General features: G+C 36.3%; 1 protein-coding gene across 6 annotated transcripts; it reads left to right on the forward strand.

Moving 5' to 3' along the window:
* Nucleotides 1-674: 674 nt before the first annotated feature.
* Nucleotides 675-24,571, forward strand: GSL04 (glucan synthase-like 4). 6 transcript variants are annotated; one of them, XM_086638714.1, is made up of 41 exons: nt 675-1,254; nt 1,626-1,726; nt 2,986-3,104; nt 3,192-3,273; nt 3,375-3,473; nt 3,928-4,047; nt 4,189-4,281; nt 4,360-4,451; nt 4,550-4,676; nt 5,557-5,694; nt 5,774-5,850; nt 5,966-6,080; nt 6,770-6,895; nt 6,994-7,111; nt 12,917-13,245; nt 14,080-14,132; nt 14,217-14,277; nt 15,137-15,218; nt 15,326-15,375; nt 15,757-15,843; nt 15,916-16,050; nt 16,218-16,312; nt 16,395-16,479; nt 16,564-16,724; nt 16,863-16,986; nt 17,082-17,173; nt 17,261-17,402; nt 17,483-17,634; nt 18,624-18,730; nt 18,828-18,950; nt 19,048-19,116; nt 19,337-19,523; nt 19,637-19,748; nt 19,892-20,011; nt 20,090-20,205; nt 20,896-20,979; nt 21,122-21,234; nt 21,318-21,547; nt 22,403-23,251; nt 23,390-23,575; nt 24,212-24,571. In XM_086638714.1, exons 1-41 carry the CDS (start codon nt 1,017-1,019, stop codon nt 24,440-24,442), a joined length of 5,820 nt encoding a protein of 1,939 aa, XP_086494840.1. In that variant the 5' UTR covers nt 675-1,016; the 3' UTR covers nt 24,443-24,571. The 6 variants fall into 6 exon arrangements, with proteins under 6 accessions (XP_086494840.1, XP_086494843.1, XP_086494841.1 ...); XM_086638717.1 differs by having other exon boundaries at nt 21,161-21,234; XM_086638715.1 differs by having other exon boundaries at nt 19,349-19,523.
* The last annotated feature ends 1,205 nt before the right edge of the window (nt 24,572-25,776 follow it).

Here is a 25,776-nt window from a genome sequence, read left to right on the forward strand (position 1 = left end):
TTATATAAGAGTTGAATGGGTGCATAGTGTCTGTTGGGTTAAAAGATGTATCCATTCGAAAGGAGGGACTAAACAGAAAGAATAACTGAATATTGGAGTCGGTTGGACCCTGGGACGTCGGATCTGGGTGAAAATCTCGGGTGGAACGCCCACCGTCAGATCAATACCGAAATGTGCCCACAGATTTGGATGCGCGTGGTATTCGCTCAAACGACCCCTGATCTAACTTGTCCCGTTTGACGTTTCAGACCCTGACTTAACCGTTTTTTCACCCAAACTTCAAACTCGAATTTCTCATTCATCCGGAATCGGATTCGAGTAATTCTTTGCTCTAAATTTAAGAGCTCGACGAGACGAACGCAATGGCGCGTTCGGTTTCTGAGTTTGACTAGTCGGGTCGAGCCAAAATTGGCTCCGATTCCAAAACTTATTACATCTTTGATGTATCAATGTTAATGTATAATGACTATCGCGAGCTCTTCCTTCAATAGAATACACTTCTTTGTCGGTAGATAAAATTATTGTCCTAAAACATGTGAAAACACGTACATCTCCACTGCCATTGAACGAACAATATAATGGCACCTAGACTCGCAGAGCAAGATCTAAAAATGTATGTACATTAAAATATTTTGTAATATGATTAAAAAATTTAACTTCAATCATATGTCTTTCTAACGGATTAAACCATAAAAAATTGATAAAGAGAAAGAAAACCAGGTCAGGTTCATCGACCAAAATCTTTCTTCCCCCACCCACTTACTTCCCAACATTAAAAAGCAACCATTTCTCCCCACAAGAGTTAAGAAAAGAAAGCAAGAAAGAAGATACAAAAAACTCAAAAGCTAAGACCAAAAAAGCAGAAGAGAAGAAAAAGATCAAAACCCTTGTACTTTCCATCCCAGCAAGAAAAAGCAATTATATATGACGGAGATTCAAGACAGTAGAAGTGATTCGACTTCATCCTTGTTGTTTTTGGTGCAGAAGATTAATGATATTCATCAGATTCTTAAGCAATGTCGGAAATTACGGTTGTTGGAGAACATCCTTCTTCTCTACGAAACGGGAAGAACAATACCAGTAGATTAGTAATGCCATCAATTATTAGGTCAAGAACTGTGGGTTCAGTTACAGCTCCAGCCCTAGAGCCATTTGATAGTGAGAAATTGCCACAGACTTTAGTCTCAGATATTCGCCGCTTCCTTCGTGTTGCCAATCAGATTGAATTTGAGTCTCCTCGTGTTGCCTATCTCTGTAAGCTTTGTCTCTGTCCCTAGACTTTCATTCCTTTCATCTAAACTTTCTAGGGTTCTCCATGATCCTGACATTCTTTGGAATCCAGGGAATGATGATAAGAATATATATATATATATATATATATATATATATATATATATATATTCAGATGTTGTGACAAATTCTGAGGGCCACTTTAGTTTAATCTGTCACTGTTAAGTGATCTTTATAGCATAATTGAACCCACGAAACTCTTGATTATTATTACTGGTGTTACTGCTCCCATGAAGAATCTCACCTTTATTAGTGAATCTTTAGTAAACTGGTTTAGATTCCTTGTTCTTATCTTGGTCATGAATATTTTGTTTGAAAATGGATTTAATGGATAGGTCGCTTTCATGCTTTTGAAAGAGCACATATCATGGATCCCAGTTCCAGTGGACGCGGTGTTCGTCAGTTCAAAACTTCTCTTCTTCAGCGTCTTGAATTGGTAAAATCTCCTTTCTCTCTTCTTTGTTTCTCCTCAACAAGTCGACATATTTGACCTATTAAATGGTATCCGACCCGAAGTTTGATATCTGTCCTACCTATCTTGATTCAACATTACAAGTATCTTAATTGTTATTTCAAGGTAGAGGAGAGAATGGTAGGAAAAAAAGATCAATTGGTTCGTGAAACTGCTACAGATTAGAAATTAGTTATTAATTAGTACTAAAAAGTATTTTATGGGCATAACATTTAATATAATTGGTTGATCTTCCTAAATTATTCTTTGGGAAGCTTAATAGGTTCATGAAACTACAAATAATTTAGTAATTAGCTATTAATCACTAATGAGATACATGTTGATTCAACGATTGAGATCAATACGATAGTTGATCTTCCTAAATCGTTAGTTGAGAAGCGTAATAGGTTCATGAAATTGCAACTAATCTAGTAGTTAGAGATTCATTACTAATGAGATACATGTTGATTCATGAATGAACAACCATGATTTATCTTTGTCTTTGTCCTAGAAAGCAAATCATATGCCTAGATATGCCTAGTCAGCTTGTCATAGTCATCATTTACGAGCATTAGTTTTGTCCTTGTCATATATATTGTATTTTATAATATAGATATAGATGCTCTATATCAGTAATCAATGGAATAATGCTTATTAAAGTTCATTTGTTGTCAATTCTATTTAGATAAAATGTTTCTCAGGATTGAACCAATTTTTTATTTTTATATTTTCTTTTTGTACTTGTTTATTTTTAGCGTTGTCTGTTTGTTGTGAAAGAAAAGTAAACATATCCAGACTCTGCATTAGAATTTGATTTTTTATTTATTTTTATTTTTTCTGGTGAAATCATCTTCGAAAAAAAAATAGTAATCTAAAACTTGAGCTGTAATGCTCTGCCAATAGTTGATTAAAACTTTGGGCTCGGTAAACCATCCATTTATACATTTTCCACTCAACCAACATATGCTCTGAAGTTTTCACCAACGCAATTTTTTTTTTCTTCTGAAAATCATATTCGCAGTGAGGTAATCCTCACAAATAAAAATCTGAATCTTCTTTATGTTGGGTTCTGAGGTACAGTGGTAAAAGATTAAAGCATGTAAACATGTCCAAGTAATGTAACTCAAAGTTATTATTCATTTTCGTTCTGGCTTCTGAATAGGTTGCAAAAGAGAGATTGAAATCCCTGCAAGGTAATGGTAATCATGAGTTTTCTTAATTGTTGTTTGTAATTATGAGTATAGGACGAGGAAGCCACTATTTTAAAGCGGAAGGAAAAGAGTGATGTACGTGAACTAAAACGTGTTTACCATAAGTATGAGGCTTACATTCTCAAACACAATGGCGACTTCCTAGAATATAGGTATTATTTGCTTTCACGTTATGAAATTCAATGAGTTGTCTTAATTTAAAAAGATGCATAGTTCCAAATTATTGTGTTACTTTACAGGGAACAATTGATTAGTGCACGTGCAATTGCCTCGGTTCTGTTTGAAGTATTAAAGTCAGTTACATCCGGAGTTGGTCTCGAGGTTTCTATTCTTTCTTTCTAATGAATAGTTCATCAAGCTTGCCTGATTATTCCAGCTAATTTACCCTTTTCTAATTACTTACTCTCCAAATATAATTGAAGAGCTTTGTTGATGGCGAAGACATTAATGCATACAAATCATACAACATTCTGCCACTTGACCGCGGAGGTGAACGCCATGCAATTATGCAACTGCCTGAGGTCTGATTCCGTGCTAATGCATTACTTTTGTAAGCGTTAGTTTGATTAGTTTTAGAACGTCTTTGAGTTTAAGCAGGGTGATTTCTTTCTTCAAATTAAAGTTAGGAGTTTATGTTTATAAACTGGTTCGTGTTAATTTAGGAAGAGGACAGTTATTCTGATTTATAAGTTTGAATTATGTTTCCCGTACTTTCTTATTCTTGTTTTATATCACCCTCTTCCACGGTTCTAGTGTTAACAATCACAAATTTTGAGGTGAACAAGCTTGGTAAAAGAATTTGGTTAAAAAGCTCTCCTCGCCTAAGTAGTAGAAAACCATGAATTCCCTTTTTAATCTCTTCTTTCGATATGAGTATTTCAATTTAGTCTCCCTTCCAATTTGATCCACCAAGTAGCATCTGTATTTTTAACTACAGTTTACTGAAGTTGTTCCAACTCTATTATCATGGTACAGATTAAAGCAGCAGTTGCAGCTATCCGCAATGTTCGTGGTTTACCATTACCAGAAAACCATCAAAACCCAGGAGCTTCTATTGATTTACTTGATTGGCTACAGTCCTGGTTTGGGTTTCAGGTGATCTATTTCTATCATCCTATTTCAATTTCTGAACTTATCTATTGTAGTCAAGCTTTGTATTTGCATGTCAAAACGTCAAATGTGCTTTAGCTAAACGTTCATGCAAATTGAGACGTGCAACTTTTTTGCCCTTTCCAGAGAGGAAATGTAGCAAACCAGCGGGAACATCTGATTTTACTGCTAGCCAACATCCATGTCCGACAGATTGATAAGCAGTCATCCATGTCACAGGTTTATTTATGTTGTGTTCGGAATATTTTGGTCTTAACCCATCTGTTTTTTGTCTCTGACATATCCTCGTGATATCAGCTTGGAGAGAGCGCTGTGGATGGTTTAATGAAGAAACTATTCAGAAATTATAAAAATTGGTGTAATTTTGTGGGGAGGAAAAGCAACATTGTGTATTGATCTGAAACCCTATACGTTACTTGCATTTCGTAGAAATGAATTTTACTGAAATTGTTTACATTCTTTATTATATAAATTACAATGTCCACAGGTTGCCAACCGTAAAACAGGAAATACACCAGCATAAGATTTTATATATGGCGCTTTATCTTCTGATATGGGGGGAGGCTTCAAACTTGCGGTTGTTGCCTGAGTGTCTCTGTTACATTTTTCACCATGTAAGCTGAAATTCAGTACTTCGTGATCCATTGATTCGTCACTATTAAATTTCTTCAGCATTTTATTTTCTCGATGACACACTTTCCTTAAACTTCTGCATGGTATTGTTCACATATTTGACTACTATGACAAAAAATATGTTTATGTCAGTTATGTTCTTATGACATATTTTTACCGACTGTTTCTTTATAAATATTTGAATATTCCATTTTGATGAAAATATACTATATCCTCAAACATTAATGTTGGACCATTTCCCTTAATAAAATTTATGGTTCTTTCTACGCTAATTTTGGCACGCTTTCCTCTTGTTAACAGACCAATACCCTAAAAGTTCAGGTTCACTAACAGATTATATGACAACGGTGTTGGTAACTTGGTATAGAGTGTCCCCCTATCACTCTGAGAGCAGGATGTATCTGGAAATTGCCGGTCAAGTACCCAGACTAGTGCTTCAATTTCATTAAATACTGGTGTTGCCCCTTTCCCCAAATAAAATGTAAATTGTTTCCACAGCTTAGGTTTTCATTAACTAAAAAAGTAATTAAAAACACGAGTAGCCCTAGTTTTAGGCCTTAATGACACAATCCTTGATGGTTAGCTTGAACTTGCATAAGACTCCTAATCCGACTCAAACTGTATTCTTAAAAGTCTCACTCCTTATTCGACTTCCTAACTTGCTTAGCAAGGTTACTATTAGTACATCTAAACTCTATATATGCTGTGTGAAGTTACAGAATGCATAATAAATAACTGACAGATCGAGTTTCTTTGGATCAAAATTCAAAAGTTGTATTATGAATTTAAATTTTTTATTGCTTTTTTCTGTTAGTGTTTTTTTCTCTTGTATCTTCTTATTTCCAAATTTTCTTATTTCAGATGGCATATGAGTTGCATAGTTTGTTGACTGGTGCTGTTAGCTTGACCACTGGGGAAAAGGTTCAACCAGCATATGAAGGTGGTTCAGAGTCTTTTCTCAACAATGTAGTTACTCCAGTTTACCGGGTTATATCTGAGGTATTGTCTTGCTTCATATTTCGTTTGGATTTGCGGATCATTTCATTTATAATCTAAGTTTCTTTTAAATCATTTGAAGGAAGCTCAGAAAAACAAAAATGGAACAGCTAATCATTCTAAGTGGAGAAATTATGATGATTTGAATGAGTTTTTCTGGTTAGCACTGTCTTAATGTTTCTCCCTCCATTTCATTGTGCTATAAGAAAAAACTTGTCGCAGTTCTTTATTAACATCTTGGGAGTTGGTTAGTGATTTCTGTGTTAATTTCCAGGTCCCCAGATTGTTTCCAGCTTGGCTGGCCCATGCGTCTAGACCATGATTTCTTCTATGTACATCCTTCGGTCGATAGTCATATTAGCAGTACTAACATTCCGCTTGATACCCCGGTATGTATTCACAGTTGTTTGTATTACGAGACACAGTTATCTGATGGAGTATCATTTTTTGCTTGCTAAGAAGATAATATTTTCGAAATAGAGGGAAATGTTTAGCTTGATTTCAGATGAAATGAGGTTTTTTATAACAATTATTTGTGTAGCAGAATAGCAGATATCAACTGTTAAGAGAATGGTTAGATGATGTTGTTGGCAATTTTAAGAGAATGGTTGGATGATGTTGTTGGCCATTTTGTAGTTACCCGGGGATCACCAAGTAATACGCAGTTATTTTTTCACACATAAGTCTGAACAAAATCGTCAATCAATATCATCCTTCATTTGTTTTTATGTGACACCCATCAAGTGAACTCGGACGAAATTAACTAAAAATTTCTAAATCAAGTTCAAATCACTGGCGTCTTTTGTGAGTGCTGCTACGCTAGAGATAAATTTTCTGGTTGCTGATGATGACATTGTCATCTCTCTTGCTATTCCTAGCTTCCTTGATAAATGCAGGGACATCTAGTTGGCTTCTCAACTTTTTTCCTGTTTTAGTTTATTAATCGATAATACCTTAAACAATAAAGATAAGATGCGGCTCCTAAATGATTGATTATTCAGGTCTCTGAATCTTGTATTTTATCCCTTTGTTAGTTTCCTCTCATTCGTTTCTTATAGAATTGTTGTTATAAATTCAGGTTTATTTAGGTGAGGATCGCGAAAGAAAATGGTTAGGGAAGACAAATTTTGTGGAGATTCGTTCGTTTTGGCAACTTTTTAGAAGCTTTGATAGGATGTGGCATTTTTTCATTTTGTCTCTGCAGGTAAAGACTAATATAACATGAAAAAGATTAAGTTATTCTTGTGAAAGTCGGCCTTTTCACATAGTAAGTTCCTTTTAGCATCTAACATTTTTCTATAGGCGATGATAATAATGGCATGGCACGGTTTAGGATCTCCATTTGAACTGTTTGAGGAACGAGTATTTGAGGATATTATGAGCATCTTCATATCTTCAGCAGTTCTTAAATTCATACAAGGTACATTCTCGTTGTTTATATTTCCTTGTTTGATCACCTAGATTACTTAGAAGAACGTAATATTCTTGAACTAATGACATTCACACGAATATGCTCAGTTCATTAAGAAATTCTCTATTGGCAACAGTTTACCGTTCTCAGTCACTATGTTGTATAATAATCCTCTTACTCAAACTCTTTTCGAGTTGAAGAGATCTGTTAGAAAGAATTCTGTATTTTTTCTTATTACAAATATCAAGCAATACACACACACACACACACACACACACACACACATATATATATATATATATGTATATTATATATATACATAACTAGGACTCTATCTTAGGAAACACAGCTAGGACTAAATCATAGGAAACTATACAATCAGGAAAAAACAATCTTAGAAATCTATATAATTATGAGAGAATAAGATAACTAATATGTGACTAATATTTAGCTAATACTTAGTATACAGCTTAACACTCAACCTCAAGTTGGAGAATATATATTAAGGTCGCTGATTTGGGGAAGAAAGAAAAGTATCCAGGAAAAAGGCTGAAAACCCAAAAAACACCTACCAAACACACCCCTTAATTCGCCAGCATAAACCGCCGACCGGAGATGGCCGGTGACGGCCGACGACGTCTTTCTCTATTCTCTCTCTTATCTTCTTCTCTCTCTCTGTTCTTTCCCTCTCTCTTATTTCCCTCTCCCCTCTTTTCTTCACTCTCTTACGACGTCTAAGTTCCGGCGAAGGGGAGAGAACCCTTTCGCCGGAACCCTTCTTCTGGATCTGGAAGAACCAGATCCAGACAAGCCATCTCGTCTGGAAAACCAGGCGGGTTCCCGGCGAGGGGAGATCCCCTTCCCCGGGATTTAGTGAGAGAAGGAGAGAGGATAAGAGGAGAGAGGAAAGAGTATAGAGAGTGAAGAAAGAAGAGAGAAGAAAAGAGAGAGAAGGTCCAACCAGATTTGTGATGGTGGTTGCCGGCATTAATGGTGGAGGTCGATGGAATACGAGAGGTCGCCGGAGTTCTAGTGGAGGTGAGAGGGAAAAAAGAAAGAATAAAAAAAAAAATTGGAAAATAATAAATGGTGATGTTTGGAGGAAACAAAAAAAATTTGTTTCCACCCAAAACTTATTGCCCCGGATACTTTTCTTTCTTCCCCAAATCAACGGCCATATATTAATCATGCCCAACTTGTTACATAGACAATCCACTCGAACTCTGTTTCGCCTAGTTGCTCCCATATGTCTACTTGAATGCCATAAAATAGTTTATAAGGGGCTGGTCTTGTTTCTCTGCACGCTAAAAGGCTTTACAAACCTCATACATACGGGAGAGATTCTCTTTTCCGGAGTACAAAAATTCCAAATAGTCCATTAGTTCATTAACAAGTTCGCAATGATTGATTAAGCCAATTACCTCACTATGAATAGAATTCCGAATTTGAAGGAACGAACGAGCATCCTCCCAGAGCCATGTTTGTCTTGAACTCCCTTTCTCGTTCGGTTCCTCTCTTGGAGGATCATCAATCAAATGCTTATCTTTGTGTTTACTACAAAGATAAAGACGAACGATTTTACTCCAATCTATATAGTTGGAACCGTTTGGCTTGGGGTCTATGAACAATTTTACTCCAATCCATATAGTTGGAACCATTTAGCTTGGGGTCTGTGATTTTAGACAGCACTGGCACTACGTCAGTTACAAAATAGAAGTCTTATTTTTGTCAGTAATAGTGAAATAAAGTGAGAGGGCAACCAATACAACAAAGAACGAAAGAGGGGGATGATGCGAACACAAGCTCAACGAGAACGAGGCAGCGGATGGAAGATCGGCAGTTGGGCTGCAGCAAAAAACAACCAACATCAACAATGTATACCCTGATGTTCTGAAAGAAGACCCTAACTCTTGAAATAACTTAAAGAAATATTGGTGAAACCTAATGCTTTGAAAATAAATTTTGATGCTTTGAAAAAAAAAAAAAGCCTTAATTGCTCTAATACAATCTTAGAAAGAATTTTGTATTTCTTCTTATTATAATTATCGAGCAATACACACACACACACACACACACATTGACACTCACACACATATATATATATACACACATACACAACTAGGACTCCATTTTAGGAAACACAGCTAGGACTATATCTTAGGAAACTATACAACCAGGAAAGACAATCTTAGAGTCTATTAATTAGGAAAGAATAACACAACTAATATGTGACTAATATCTAGCTAATATTTAGTATACATCTTATAAGGTTAGATGATATTGCCCTCATCTTTCTTAGTGAATAACGCATGGGTATTCACGGGCATGATACATTTATCAATGAATGGAATCACGAGTCACAACTTTTGTTTGGTAAAGGACGTCTATATATCAGATGAATCAAAAGATCTATAGAAAATGACCTGAGGTCATGCATAATGAGAGGTTAGGTTTTCTAGTAATATTACATATTGCAGCTTCTTGACTGCTAAGTGAGGTGAGTGTGCTAAATCAGAGCTTCTGAGGATCATATCCAGGTTGATCCAAAAGTAAGCGTTGCAATGAAAACAAGAGACGTAATATGTACGTATATATATATATATATATATACTAGGTTTCTACCACGCCTTATGGGCACGGTAGATCCCTTTATAGTTACACTTTTAAGTTATAATATTTCATGTGGCAACGTATCTGTCACGGTCGTGTAAGTCTAAGTGGTCTATGCATTGGAGGTCGTGCATTCGCCCAAACGTGCATGTATCACAGTTCATTTCTACACCATCTAGCATTATACATAGAAATGTCGTTCGAATATAAGATGCAAATTATGTCTCTGTGTGATCCTAAATGATTTATAAATGAACACTGTGATACATGCACGCCTTTTTGATTACTTTCTCAAACTCCTTCAAAAATTTAGATTTTTTTTTTGAAACTTTGGATGAATATATCGAGAAAAATTTAGATTTATTATAATATATTTCAATATGCGAAACAAGCTCATCATTTTTCTCCCAAGATAAAAACTCACTATAATCTTATAGCTATTGAAGAAACAGATATAAAAATTGAAAGTAAATAAAAATAACTTAATAGATAAGTTGGATAGTTGGTTTAGATAGTGGAATAACGGACGAAATTACTGAATTTTAGGAAGAGAATGTGGGAAGTTAACTTTTCTATGGATAATCAGAAAATGCGAGAGTTTGTAATACATAGGGAGTTAGCTTATTTTAACTCAATGAATGGATGCCAAAGATTTTGATAAAATGCACGAACACATGCCATAATTAGCGAATTAAAAAAGGGTTTTTTGAGTTTACCCCCTCAAAACTAATTGATAATTGAGTTTACCCCCTTCAGTAATTGGTAATTGAGCTTACCCCCTTGAATTTAGATTTTTTGTCAAACTACTAAGGACATGTTTGGCATGTGATAATAAAATCATAAAAATTAAATAATATATAAATAAAATCAATCTTTGCTAATCATATTCCCGACCAAATCAAACAATAAAGTAAGGTGGAATCTCTACTAAGAATCATTTTGAAGCATAATTGTTCTTGGTAATCACAATTATTTCACGTACGCCAAACACAACCTTTTTATTTTTGTCAATAATAGTAAGTCTAAGGGGGTAAGCTCAATTACCCATCATTGAGGAGTGTAAACTCAAAAAACCCATTAAAAATGCGTAAAATATCATCAAAGCTTGATTGTGTTTGTTGTTCACTTGAAGTGCGATATATAACATAGTGAACATTCACTATCTATGTGAGCTAGCAAGATTTACGTAAAAAAGAATATTCTTATATTACACTTTGGACATCTTTATGCTTCTTTAATCTGTAAAAAAATGAGGAATAAGTGATATTACCAGAGCCGTGTTTGAGGGGGGGGGGGGGGGGGGGGGGGGGGGAGGGCGTCCGCCCTCAGCCCCCACCTCAAAAGGGCCCAATCTAATAAAAGGGCCACAACTATGTTATATATAACACATGTACCTACTTAATGATCATCTAATGAGTAATAGCTCTACTGGGAAGGGTAATGGGTGTCCATGCAACTGACCTGGGTTCGAGTCTTGGCTTCCTTATTTTGAAGTTTGTTTTGGATGAGAATATAATTGCTAAATCAATCTTTATTTTTGCTCCACAACACTTTGTCTTAACCATTTTGTTATTTTAGGTGTATTTTGTTAGTTTTTGAAGTGTTTTTTAAGAAATAGAAAGCTAAATGTTTTTTTCACAAAAAGAAAACAATAATATATAAATACACATGTGAATCATCTATGATTTTCATTATCTTATATTTTGTTCAATTTTTTGTTCGTAATTTATTTTTGTACAAAAAGGCCGCAATTAAATTTTGTCCAGGGTCCTCAAATTCTCAGGCACGGCTCTGGATATTACAATTGTTTCGATAAAAACTAAGTGATATTATAATCGTTTCAATAAAAAGTAAGTGATATTAGAATTGTTTCAACAAAGATCAATTTACATATATCACCTCCTCAACCATCACTATAGAAATTAAAGAGAGGAGGCAAGAATTAACTGATGAAAAGGACTCATTAAACTAGCATAATTGCAGTTAAGGGAAAAAAATCCGATGGAGATTAATGAAGAATACAGTTGTGTAAATAATGCAATTAAGGCAAAGATCGAAAGTTCGACAAATTTCATTGGGAATTTGTGAAATATTTCAGAAATTTAGGTTAGGGGCACGAAATCACACTTACAACTATTTCGTGCATAGTTGCCACTAACATGAGGGAAATTCTTACCGAAATTGTTGGAATTCCGAAATTCCCACCGACATGATGGAAGTTTAGACCGACATGATGGAAGTTTAGACCGACATAACGGAAACCTAGCAAAAAATAAAATGAAATTAAAACTAAAAACGTATGATCTTCATCTTTTTCATCTTTATTTTCTTTTTGATTTCTGATAGGTATCTCTTTATTTTCATGTTATGTTTTTAATGTTTTTTTAAATATATTTGATTTATTTACCCCTGCCTTAACTACCTAAATTGATTTTCTCTTAGTAACACCCCTGTTATAAATGTGTAATTGATGATACCATCTAAAACTAACATAGTTTGTTAACTATTAACTATTATCGGTAAGAATGTTATCTTTGGGTGTTACTGTCGAAAAGTTATGCAATTTACTCCCGGACGTAACTATGTAATTGTTAATAACCCATCAAACTAATAGATTTTGTTAAACTGTTATATGCATCATTTTTATGCTTCATTAGATTTAATAACCTTGTTATATACAATTGCATCATATTTCTATCATTTCCATGGATTTGTAAAACTTCCACATTAACTAAAATATTTCTACGAAGTACTTCTATTTCTTAACAGACTTAAATTTCAATTGGAATCAAAGTATTATTCTTTGAATTAAGGAAACATAATGATAGAGAGCATGCAGGCATATTTTTGTAGATCTTGGCCGTTGTTGGTAGATCTTGGGAGAGGCTCGTTGTTTCACTCATCATGTAGGCATAAAATGTACCTCTTGTTGGTATTAGATTTTTTACGTTGGTATGTAGAGTTTTAGTAGCACCGAAGCAGGGCACATTATTTACCATTGTTTTTGAAGTTCTCCTCAAGTGCTATTGTTTATTCTTGCATAGCAAGTAATGTCATCTTGTCCTGCGGTCACTTATCTGGTTTATTGTAACTCTTGACAAAGTTTGTATTCGTTCATGTCTGTCACTTATCATGCACCATTCTTTTTCCTTCTGAAACTATATAAATGTGGATATGTATCTAAACTGGGGAATACAATTACAGCGCTACTTGACATTGCATTTACATGGAAAGCAAGGCACACGATGGACTTTTATCAGATCTTGAGATTTGGGCTGAAGTCTGTTACTTCGGCTATATGGATTATCATCCTTTCAGTTTTTTATGCTGATTCCAGAAGAAAATCTACTTGTTCTCGCATAGGATATGGGAGTTGGGTTGGAGAATGGTGCTTCTCTTCCTACATGGTTGCAGTTGGATTTTATTTGATTTCTAATGCAGTTGGGATGATACTATTTCTAGTTCCTGCAGTTGGCAGATACATTGAAATCTCAAATTGGAGAGTATTTATCGTTTTGTCTTGGTGGGCACAGGTATGAAGTCATAAAAGGCCGCGTTTCTTGAATTCATTGCTAAGATTTCCTTTAGATAATTTACTTCTAAAAAGTGAATGCTTTTGAATCTCAACATGTTTGGTGTACTTGTCCGGAAAGTTGTATAGCCAGAGCTATTGTCAACCTCTTGCTGAATCTCACTTTAGTGAACACAGAGGTCTGCTTGAGAGGGGCTTGGCTAGTCACTCGGACTACCCTGGTTCCAACAATTATAGCTAAAGTTTGCATAAGTGAGCTCTTCAGCTCACTCATGGAAATATGAAGTAAAGCCCACGCATGAAACATAAATTTTTTTGTAAATGTGCACATTTTACACCTTAAAATACAGAAGTTCTAGACACTATTCTCAAGATCACTGTTTTACTTACATTCCCAAAGAGTTGATTAGACATGAAAAATACCCAGCATTACTTGTATACACGGTCTCTTCTTAACCATCTGTTGTCATTCCGGGATACAAGGCTCCTTCAAGATTGCAGCTAGTGGTACTACTTGACTTCAACGAAAGGTGGTTGTCTTTCAAGGAGATGTTTGTTAAGAAATCTCAATTCCATTTGGACTGAATATTTATTTAATCATGAAATTAGTTTTGGACTAGAAGATATGTAATCATAAATAGTCACCTTCATCCATCCCATCACGTTACTCCTAGATTTTTACTACCTATAACAGAAATTAACTAATAGTTAAAACTTTACCTTGCCAGTAATGGCATGCAGTTTCCCATGGTCAGTATCATTTATATTTTCCTAGCCCTCTAATGTGGTATTTCATAAATGATAGATTTAATACACAAATTTTGTTCTCATGCAGCCTCGATTATATGTTGCACGAGGAATGCAAGAAAGCCAAGTTTCCGTTTTCAAGTAGCTCCCTTATTCATGAGTTAACTTTTACATTTAGTTCCTTGTATTTCATACGATTTCTCAGTTCTAGTTTTTCTTTCTTAGGTATACAATATTCTGGGTGCTCTTACTGGTGAGCAAATTATCATTCAGCTATTATTATGAGGTTAGTGAATACATTTGCAATGTAAGCTCTTCACGGTAGTCGTCATTGTTATTTTATTATCATTGATATGGCTATGGTAAAAGCCTTGATAATGCACAGCCTTTGACTAACTGTTGTATGTAGTCGTGGTCGGAGGCCGAGTATCACTTAACTGAGTTCAGTACTGCAACTGTTCTTATTGAGGAGTTCATTCATGTTGTTGCCACAACCTAATTCTAGCTGAACTCATATTATTGCTAGAATCCAATTTTTGGCGCTTCTGATTCATGGTATAGAGTATAGATTCTAAGAGAGCTTTGTTTCCTATCGTTTTCATTTTTTTTCCTACTCATCAGTTAATTTTGAAATTGCAATTCAACGTGCAAGATAAGCAAGAAGGCCTCTAAAAGTGAAGAGAAGAGATACAGTACATTATGAACGAGAAGGTTGTAATGTCAGAACCTAAAATGATTGACTTGTAATAAGTAGCTTAGCGTGTCGGAGTGGGTAGATTGCATATGTTAGCCATGTTTACTAGGCAAGTCATTGTGCATCCATTGGTCAATCTTGTGCACGAGCTCAGTTTGTTGCGCACGACTGAATCTTTGATTGGTTTCTAGATATTCTTTGCATGTTATTTCAGGTCATTAGCCATTTTTCTTTATCGAAAATGGCTATTCTTTCATCAAACAAATAGAGACAGTTTTTTTATTTCTTCTAATTGTAGATGGTTAAGCCAGAGTATAAACGTGCTCCTGTGACATCATGTCAATCCTGGTTGCTGCTGAAACTGTAATAAAGGATTAGTCACGTAGTATTATGAAACTGGATGTTATAACAAAAAAAAAAAATCTGTTGATTTTTAGTTCTGGAACTGCAGATCAAACCCCTTGTAGAGCCAACAAAGCAAATCATGAGAATTGGTGTGAACAACTATGATTGGCATGAACTGTTTCCAAAAGGTGAAATTTCGTTCATCTTATATCACTTGTATAATAAATATAACTCAGCAGATCTGAAATCATGAAAGTAATTGTTGTTGTTAACTTGTAAACTTGACTTGATTCAGTAAAGAACAATGCCGGTGCTATTGTTGCGGTTTGGGCTCCTATTGTAATTGTGAGTGCTCTTGGATTATTTCTCATTTGTATCTATTGTAGTTATCTTTCTCACATTTCACACCTTAATAATTTAATCTGGGACCGATTTTTCAGTAAAAGAAATTCAATCCAACTAAACTTTGGTCATTCAGTCAAGGGCATCCTGGTCAACCTTCCTTTAGACCGAAAGTTCTAAGTTTGTACAAAAAAAAACAAGTTCCATGGTGAACTTTTAATCTTGCAGTAAAAACATTGCGGTGTTTTTTTCTGCAGTTTTATACTTGCACAAATGCCCAAAAGTGTAGTGATAGTAATCTTGGTCTTAAGTTCCTCATCTTTACTTTCACTAGTATCATATCATATGTTGTGTTTTTGCTATATTTATTGTATTTATGTACAGGTATACTTTATGGATACACAAATTTGGTATTCCGTGTTCTGTACCATCTGTGGTGGTGTTTATGGTATTTTTCATCATCTTGGGGAGGTATGTTGAATTTTTTTAACTCATGCAACTTAAATAGTAGTCTGACACTGACGTTTCAATGTCTCAATTTAGATTCGTACCATGGGGATGCTGAGAAGTAGATTCCATTCCTTGCCGGATGCTTTCGGTGTTCGCCTGGTTCCACCATCATGTAAAAGTGGTAAAGAGAGGAAAAAAAGAAGTTTCCTGAAGTGGAAAATTGAAAAGGTTTTTCTATTATTCATGTATCTCAAGTTTTTCCTATTCGGGTTTTATTACCTGATTTATTTGTTTAGTTTTCTATTTCATTTATTATGTTTTGGTTTAGTGGTTTCCATGGTCTAATTGATGAAGGATCTATCTTTCATTAACTTTTAGCTGATGGCCTATCTCAGGAATCAGAAAACACGAGAGCTAGTAGCGCTAAATTTACTCAAGTGTGGAACCAGATTATCACTTGCTTCCGTTCTGAGGACCTCATAAGCAACAGGTATCTTAAATTTGATGCTAAAGGCATCTACAGTCTACTTATGTGACAAGAAACCAACACTAGTATGTTCCTTTGTCAACAGAGAGTTAGATTTGATGACTATACCTATCTCATTGGAGTTAGATTCTGTACCGGTCCATTGGCCTGTTTTTCTTTTATCAACAAAGGTATTGTGCTGATGTTCTGATACCATGTTGTATTTGTTGAAGTATAATGAAGTCATTTCTCTCAAATATCTCTTTTGCCTTCAGTTTTCGACAGCATTGAGCATGGCGAAGGACTACATGGGGAAGGATGAGAATCTGTTCAGGAAGATAAAAAAAGATACCTATATGTACTATGCCGTGAAGGAGTGCTACGAGTCGCTGAAATATATCCTTGATGTTCTGGTTGTGGGGGAGCTAGAGAAGAGGTGCCAAATCGGTTTAGTCATTTCTGTCCTTACATTGCCAACTCGTCATTTTCGATTTGTCTAGTGTTGCTTGCATTGCCTATTGAGCTTTCTGTATCTTACTTCTTTACGTTGTTATACTGTTTTATTAATTTGCAGGATCATATCTTGTGTGTTTAATGAAGTTGAAACTAGCATTGCTAATTTCAGTCTCCTCGAGGATTTCTCGATGAGTGAGCTTCCAGCTTTTTACACTAAATGCATTGAGCTAGTGGACCTTCTGGTAGTCACCTGTTTTTGTCGATCATTAGTACTTTGTATGTCTATATCTTCTTCTTTTAACTTACAGTATCAATTTTGGGATGATGCATTTTCAAGTTCGAAAACAGAGAATCTGACCGTGATAAAGTAGTGAAGCTACTGCAAGATATCGTCGAGATAGTAACAGAAGATATGATGAATGGGCCCAGGTTAATGCTCTGAGGCACTATCCATTTTTCTACACTATTGTCCTACAATAGAGCTTACCAAAATGAAACTTTCTTACTTGGATGCAGATTACCAGATTTACTCCACCCTGTATCGATTGAAGTGGATGAAACTGCTTTCTTTGACCAGGTTCAGACACAGTTGTTCGCATCAAATGACAATCCTGCTATCCTCTTTCCGCTACCAGATTTAAGTCCTTTCAAGGAACAGGTTACCTTTGTTTTCTCAAAATATTGTAAACACATAATATGTAATGTTATTGGGCCCAATTTTATTTCGTTTTTTGGTAGATCAAACGCCTGCAGCTGTTGCTTACTGTCAAAGAAACAGCTCTGGAAATTCCTAAGAACTTAGAAGCTCGAAGGCGTATTTCCTTTTTTGCTACATCCCTCTTTATGGATATGCCTTGTGCTCCTAAGGTTCGCAATATGCTGTCTTTCAGGTTAGGCTTACTATCTTCTCCTTTTCCTTTTACTGCCTGCCCCGGTGGGAATATCCTATATAATGTATTCTTATTTCCAAGTAAGACCTCAGGTAACTGCTTTGAGAAATGCTTGAAGTACTCTCCATCCGTCTACACTCTTATACATCTCCTGTCGTGGACAAGGGGCAATTTTGTCTTTTCACACCTTTGAAGGGGTATGAGAAGACGGAATTGCCCCTTGTCCCAACTAAGGCGGTGCACAAGGGGGTACTTGTATCATTATTGAACTGCTTTCACTATGTTTTGTTGCCTTAGGATTCGTTAACCTCCTTGTAATTGGCTATTCATTTACTCGCTCGGTTTCCACTTGGCGACCACATTAACTTGTGTAGGAATTAGAGAAAGTTTACTCAAGGGATCATTACGAAATCTATAACATATAATTAATAATAATTAGAAGTACATAATCTTCTCACCTGTAGCTCCCACTTGTTATTGAACTCAAAACAAACCAAAGATAATGATCCTAGCCTCCTTAAGTGTGGTGCATGAGCTTTATTGAAGGAGAACGAACCCTCTTGTTGTGGTTATCTATAAAACGTTTGTCAGAGGAGGAAAGCTTGCTAGTCAAGGTTTTTAGTAAATTGAAACTAACAAAACATATCCTAATTTAATGGGAGTATTTAGAAAAGAACAAATGGGAACTCTTCGCAAGAGATAATATTAGGTACATAAATGGGGTAGGTTTAGACGCGCCCATTTATTAAATGGGTTTCCCAAATCCGGTCTACTAGGGGCGGGATGGGGTGGGATCCAAAGGGTGGGCCCAAATTGCCATCCCTAAGAGAATTGATGGTGTGGTATCTTCATTGAACATGTCAAGGGCTTATAAAAGCATATGATTGGATTAAAATTGTAGATAATGTTTCAACATTTTCCTTGTTAACTGAGTATTGTAGTCAAGCCAATTGCTCTTCTCTCATCTTAAAGATTCTCTTCGGCTTCAGTGTTATGACTCCACATTACAAAGAAGAAGTTAACTTTTCCATGGAGAAGCTACACTCAAGTCAAGAAGGAGTTTCTATAATCTTTTACATGCAAAAGATATATCCAGGTTATTGTGAAAGAAGTCTCTATATTGGATTAAAGAAATATTTTTTGGTTAACTCGAATAATTAAAAACTAACAATACTACCCTTTGGTCAATGAAGACGAGTGGAAAAACTTTTTAGAGCGCATGGAGTGTTGCAGCTGGGAAGACTTGGAATCTAAAGGAAAGGGTGAGGAGGTCAGAAATTGGGCTTCGTTCCGTGCACAAACACTAAGCAGAACAGGTGAATGAAACAAATAGTACGTACTGTATCTCGATATTACAAATATTTGTTATCATTCATCCTAAATTTATAGTTTTGTTTGTATTTTATATGACAGTTAGAGGAATGATGTACTATCGAAAGGCCTTAAAGTTGCAAGCATTTCTTGATATGGGTGAAGATGAAGGTTAGTTCCAGCCAAATTTGTCGAAATGAATAAGATAAGTTCCTTATTTATTTCCTCAAAAACTCTATTTTGTTTTGGACAATCATGGTAAATAATTTATGGAAGATTTGCTTCAAGCCTACTACTTGGACGCTTTTGACCTACTTAACATGTAGTATGGTAAATTCTTTCTTTTAAGTTGAATTCAGCACATTGTAATACATTGATATTCTTTTAAAAGATATTTTTGAAGACTACAAGGCAATTGAAAGGGGAGATGAGAAGAAAAATAATCCACATTCCTTGTCGGCCCAGCTTGATGCACTAGCTGACATGAAGTTCACATATGTCATCTCTTGTCAAGCTTTTGGATCACAAAAATCTGCTGGAGATTCTCGTGCACAAGACATAATTGACTTGATGATAAGGTAATTCTACGACTCTATCGTTGGCAAAAATGTGAAACTGTAATTAAATTATGATGGAGGTCCTTTTAGTTACATATTTGTCATGTTACTTTGTTTTTTTTGTCACTCTCAAGGTATCCTTCCGTTCGTGTTGCTTATGTGGAGGAGAAAGAAGAAATAGGAACGGATAAACCTCAAAAAGTTTATTCCTCTATATTGGTTAAGACAATCAACAGGTTTGATCAGGTAATGTGATTTTCATGGTTTCTCAGCCAATTAGAAGCTATAGAGATTAGAAGTATTTACATTTTAACAAATCAATGTAGGAAAACATTCGATGACACAGAATTGAAGTGTTTGGAATTACTAACCATTAACTGTATACGTAGGAAATATATCGGATAAAGCTTCCCGGTCCACCTAATATTGGAGAAGGAAAGCCTGAAAACCAAAATCATGCAATAATTTTCACGCGTGGTGATGCTCTACAAACAATCGACATGAACCAAGTATATACTGTATCTTTGTTCCAAATGTTGAACTTTTATACATCTGCTTTATGTTGTTTTTGTTTTTCAATTTTATAGGACAACTATATGGAAGAAGCACTGAAAATGAGAAACGTCCTGCAAGAATTTCTTCAGCACCAAGGGAGACAACCTCCCACGATACTTGGTTTAAGGGAGTACATATTTACCGGCAGGTTTGGTTTTTCAAGCAATGATGTCTTTAGTGGTTAATGTCAGACTAGCTATTACATAAAAGTAAGCATGCTGTTATGAAATGATGGAAAGTTCCGGAGTTTTTGTACATAATAAAACCAGATGAAAACCCCTCAATCATCTAGCTATAACATCTATTTTCATTAGGGAATGACTGTCATCCATTTGTCGACAATGACTTAATGGCTGACAAATTGCAATTGTGAATAACTGAAGATATTGTTAACATAGTCTGGTTAAAATCAAAAGACCTGATGCTTAAACAAAATAGACATCATTTCAGTTTGATGCATAGCACATGGTTCATATCTTGTACCTTAATTTCGCGAGGGCTGTAAATGTTTACTGTTGAAAGTTGAAACTTGAAAGATACGTGAGGGTAGTCAGGTGTATCATATCTGTCTTAACAGGGTTATAGATATTTAGTTCTTGTGCCATAATACTTCTATCTGAAGGATTTCCCCCCTCATATATACAGTAAGTTGGTTTTTAACATTTAGGGCATTGAGTTTCATCTTCATACTAGAATTAATAATATGCTCTTAACAAATATATGAATTGTACCCATAGTTATCTTTGTTCTCTCTACACACAATAGACATACATTTCAAAAGTAGAGTTTACGCATTTTGAATTTGTAGGGCCGGTGCTTAATGTGTCCATAATTGCAGTGTTTCTTCTTTGTCTTGGTTCATGAGTTATCAAGAGACCAGTTTTGTTACCATCGGTCAAAGGCTTCTAGCAAATCCTCTCAGGTAAGAGTTGCACTCCGTCTGCAGGTTCATGTTCTTAGAACGTTAGATGTATTCCTTATTATCCTTCGTAATTTGTTCGCGAGTTCATGTTCCTAAATCTTTATACTTAGTATTCATGAGATCATTGTTTTATCATTTCAAGGGTCCGATTCCACTATGGTCATACAGATTTGTTTGATAGGCTGTTTCACTTAACAAGAGGGGGCATAAGCAAAGCATCAAAAACCATTAACTTGAGCGAGGATGTTTTTGCTGGTATATGTATAATTGAATATACTTTTTTGAATTATAATCATGTAGGCTTTTGTCATAGTAACACAAGATTATATCTATTGCAGGATTTAACTCCATATTACGACGCGGTTATGTAACATACCATGAGTATATGCAAGTTGGCAAAGGTCGGGATGTAGGTCTAAACCAGATCTCAAAGTTTGAAGCTAAAATTGCCAACGGAAACAGTGAGCAAACACTAAGCCGTGATATATACCGCCTTGGACGTCGATTCGACTTTTTCCGGATGCTCTCCTGTTACTTTACTACTGTTGGGTTCTACTTCAATTGCTTGGTACTTAATTAACTCTTGGAAAGTGTTTTTGTTTTTTTTTGAAAAATATTTTTGTAAAACAATCTTCTTATCAGTAAAGTTACGTTTAGAAGAGACAATTGCTGCTACTAGCTGCAATCTTTGACGTACTTCAGTCTATGCTTTTCCTCATATATCACTTATGTTGTTAGGCTTAGGGATGCAGCAGCTGATGCTTTTTAATAAATTGGGTGTGCTGTATGTTTTGCTTGATGATGGCCATCAACTTCTGCATAATTGCATATAATCAGAGAGGAAGATTTGTAGGGGTCTAGATTGCATATAATCTTGGACCTCTTTACTTGGTCTTTCTTGAGTGTACTTAACTTGAGTTTGCATGGTATATGCATAAGTTCTTTCACTTTGTTCAGCATAGCTGGTGTAGCAGTGTGATTTCTCTTAGGTGCTGTATACTGGGAATGCAGTATCTTATTTTTCTTCTGTCTGGGCTCTGGACATAATTTCTTATTTAGATATCATGTGTAGTAGGATTGCATTAAGACATTTGAACCTGGGTTATGCAGTACCACCTTGTCTTAAATAATTGCCAGGCCTTTCGCGTAAGCTTGGCTCGTATAGGATGGTCAGATTTCATGCCAAGAGAAAACCCTCGCGCACGTATGGTTAGGCCGGTGGACCTAAATGTGGAACAGTATGCTGGCTTTACTGGTGTAGTATTAGAGCCCACTAATCATTATTAAGTAGATCGGAAAACAATGCACCCTACACAGGGAAGATATAGCCCTCTTCTATTTGCTATCTTTCTTGGTGTTATTTCATGTTGTAAGTTGCTTAACTCATTAACCATCTTTTATTTCTTTTGGCAAAATTGTGCAGCTATCAGTGATTGGAGTTTATGTTTTCCTCTACGGGCAGCTTTACTTGGTACTGAGTGGGTTGGAGAAAGCATTACTTCTTGAGGCTAGAATGCAGAATATAGAATCGTTGGAAACAGCACTTGCGTCCCAGTCATTTATCCAGCTTGGACTTCTGACAGGTTTACCTATGGTAATGGAAATTGGACTTGAGAGAGGATTTCTTGCAGCTCTAAAAGATTTTATCCTCATGCAATTGCAACTCGCAGCAGTTTTCTTCACCTTTTCTCTTGGAACAAAATCTCATTATTACGCTCGAACCATTCTTCATGGGGGGGCCAAGTACATGCCCACTGGTCGTAAAGTTGTTGTGTTTCACGCAACCTTCACGGAGAATTATCGATTGTACTCTCGTAGCCATTTTGTGAAAGGATTTGAATTGCTGCTTCTGTTAATTGTTTATAATATGTTTAGAAGGCCTTATCAGAGCAGCATGACTTATGTTTTAATCACGTACTCGATCTCATTCATGTTAGCAACTTGGCTATTTGCACCATTTCTATTCAATCCTTCTGGATTCAACTGGGGCAAGATAGTCGATGATTGGATAGATTGGAACAAGTGGATCAAGAATCAGGGTGGTATTGGAGTTCACCGAGACAAGAGCTGGGAATCTTGGTGGAACGATGAACACACTCATCTTAGACACTCAGGAATTGGTGCGCGGATACTTCAAATACTTCTTTCGGTACGATTTTTCGTGTACCAATATGGAATGGTTTATCACCTTGACATAGCACAGGAGAACAAAAATTTTCTGGTGTATGTGCTCTCCTGGATTGTGATACTTGTTATCTTCTTACTTGCAAAGGTAAATTCCATATTCCAAGTTAAACTCGTACATGGCTAAAAGCTATTTTACTTTTCTATGATATAACTCACAATGATATGATATTTGGATGGCCTATGTAGTAATTTAGTATTATGACTTACAAAATCTAATTTACAGGCAATGAACGAGGGGCGGCAACGGCTTAGCACCAACCATCACTTTCAGTTTCGGCTTCTTAAAGCTTTTCTGTTTCTTGGTGTTATAGCCGTTATAGTTACCCTTTCCATCGTCTGTGAACTGTCTCTTATGGACTTGATCGTTTGCAGTTTGGCGTTTTTGCCCACAGGATGGGGTTTAACTCTGGTAAGTTCAGTTAGACACTGCATGAACCACATGACATGATAGTTAATGTATACACCCATTTTACGCATCCGTGCATATAATAAGTTGAACATAAACATCTGATGGTTTGATGATACCCACATTAGCTGTCTTAGCATATACAAGTTGAACATAAACATCTGATGGTTGGGATACCCACATTAGCTGTCGTAGCATATACATGCGTGCTTACGACTATGGAGCTTTGGGGGTCTATTTGGAAGTTTCGAAACTCAAGAATCTTTAAGGAGGATAGTGGTAATAGTGACCTCGAGGTTGAAGACACTCAAGGTCTCCTATTTCACTGGACTAGGAACCTCGTTTCGGCGAAAAGCCTTAATTGGATTTCATTTTGCATTGGGAGGACCTATGGAATAGTACCCCGTTACTGGTTTTCCCTTATGTTTTGGGTTCTTTGTTTTTGTTTTTTCTGAGAGGTTAGCTTCTTACAACTCATTGTTTCATAAGCTTCCTCCTCTTGTATGGTTTTCTTCAATTTATATTAATTCAAATGATTAAAAAAAATGTGATTCACGTTAGATATAATGAAGCCCTGTAGAATTAGTTGTTGTGGCAATTTTATTTATAGTTCTTTTTCATTTTTTTTTTCATAACCAGATTGCACAAGCTGTGAGGCCCCTGTTAGAGCTTTATGGATTGTGGGGATTCGTGAGGGTACTTGCTCAAGCTTACGACTATGGAATGGGTGTTGTTCTGTTTGCTCCGATGGCAGCACTGGCCTGGCTCCCCATCATTTCAGCCTTTCAGACTCGTTTTCTTTTCAACGAGGCATTCAGTAGACACTTACAAATTCAAACAATTCTTGCCGGAAGAAAGAAGCATAAGTAGTGATTTAGCAGAAATTCTTGGCATAGTTTGTATATATTTGTGTACCTAATTGATAAGGTCAATGAGTTCACTCATGTTTATTTGTCTGTACCTAATTGATAAGGTCAATGAGTTCACTCATGTTTATGCGTAGCCGACTGAGATCTTTCTGGAAGATTCGAGATTAAGTCGGTAGATCGCCTAACGCTGCTGCCTCCCCAGTTCTAGGCGTAAGACATTGGCTGGATCTGTTTGGATCCCCCCCCTTACTCCTCTGAAGACCCCAGGGCTGATATGTCCATGCCAAGGGCGTTTTGCAGGGCTGATTTCTTCTAGTCGACCTCCCAGTTAGGGGAATATTTGGTGGACCATCAGGGGCTCAACGGTCTTGTTACTTTAAGACGGTTGACCCAGTAGACCTCAGGTCTGATCTTGACTCTTCAGACGTTAGTCAACGTCTGGACATTTTATGCATCATCAATGCTGAATGAGGATAATCTTTCTACCTTGCTTGTGGCTAGGCCCCTCTACCCACTGGTCTACTCCTTGAGAAGTACCACGAGCACCTCTTAACCGCTTCTTTTTTGGCCGTGGGATTCCTGGTTGGTCGTCGCAGGGGTGGTCGTCCTCTTGCCGTCATTATCAGAGCTTCGATGGACGTTGGTGGTCCTCCCACTTCTCCTTTTCCTCCGTCTGATGCGTAGTTGTTCGTGAAAGGTGTCTCCCTATTCTTTTATATATATATATATATATATATATATATACACGTATAAACAAGACAAGCAGCCAATGTAATTAATCCTCTGCTTACTAATGCAGTTTCCCTAAACTTACCACGCATGCTCCGAATGATCGTTCTTGCAAAAATAATAATTTAGACTTATTCTAGCATGACCTAGGCTTAATAATTCCCTCTGCAAAATAGAACCCAAATTAGCGTAACTGCATAGCTTCGAATAATTTTCGGGTCTGGACTTTGCCCTTGATCATGGTTGTTGCTCCCAGGTCTGTTTTCGTTGGCTTGAACTCAACCAATTTAGCTAGGACTTCTCCTTGGACCCCTGGTCGTTGCTTTCTCTATCAAGGCTAGTTTCGTTGGCTTGACCGCAACTAGTTTAGCTAGGACTTCTCCTTAAACCCCTGATCGTTGCTTTCGCTATCAGGGCTGCTTTCGTTGGCTTGAGCGCAACTAGTTTAGCTAGGACTTCTCCTTAAACCCCTGGTCGTCGCTTTCGCTACCATGGGTGGTTTCGTTGACTTGAGCGCAACTAGTTTAGCTAGGACTTCTCCTTAAGCCCTTGGTCGTCGCTTTCGCTACCAGGGCTGGTTTTATTGGCCTGAGCGCAACTAGTTTA

The sequence above is a fragment of the Eschscholzia californica genome, unplaced genomic scaffold, assembly GCF_041429995.1.
Source record: "Eschscholzia californica isolate CP2 unplaced genomic scaffold, dmEscCali1.0.p SCAF_5, whole genome shotgun sequence".
Taxonomy (NCBI): Eukaryota; Viridiplantae; Streptophyta; class Magnoliopsida; order Ranunculales; family Papaveraceae; genus Eschscholzia; species Eschscholzia californica.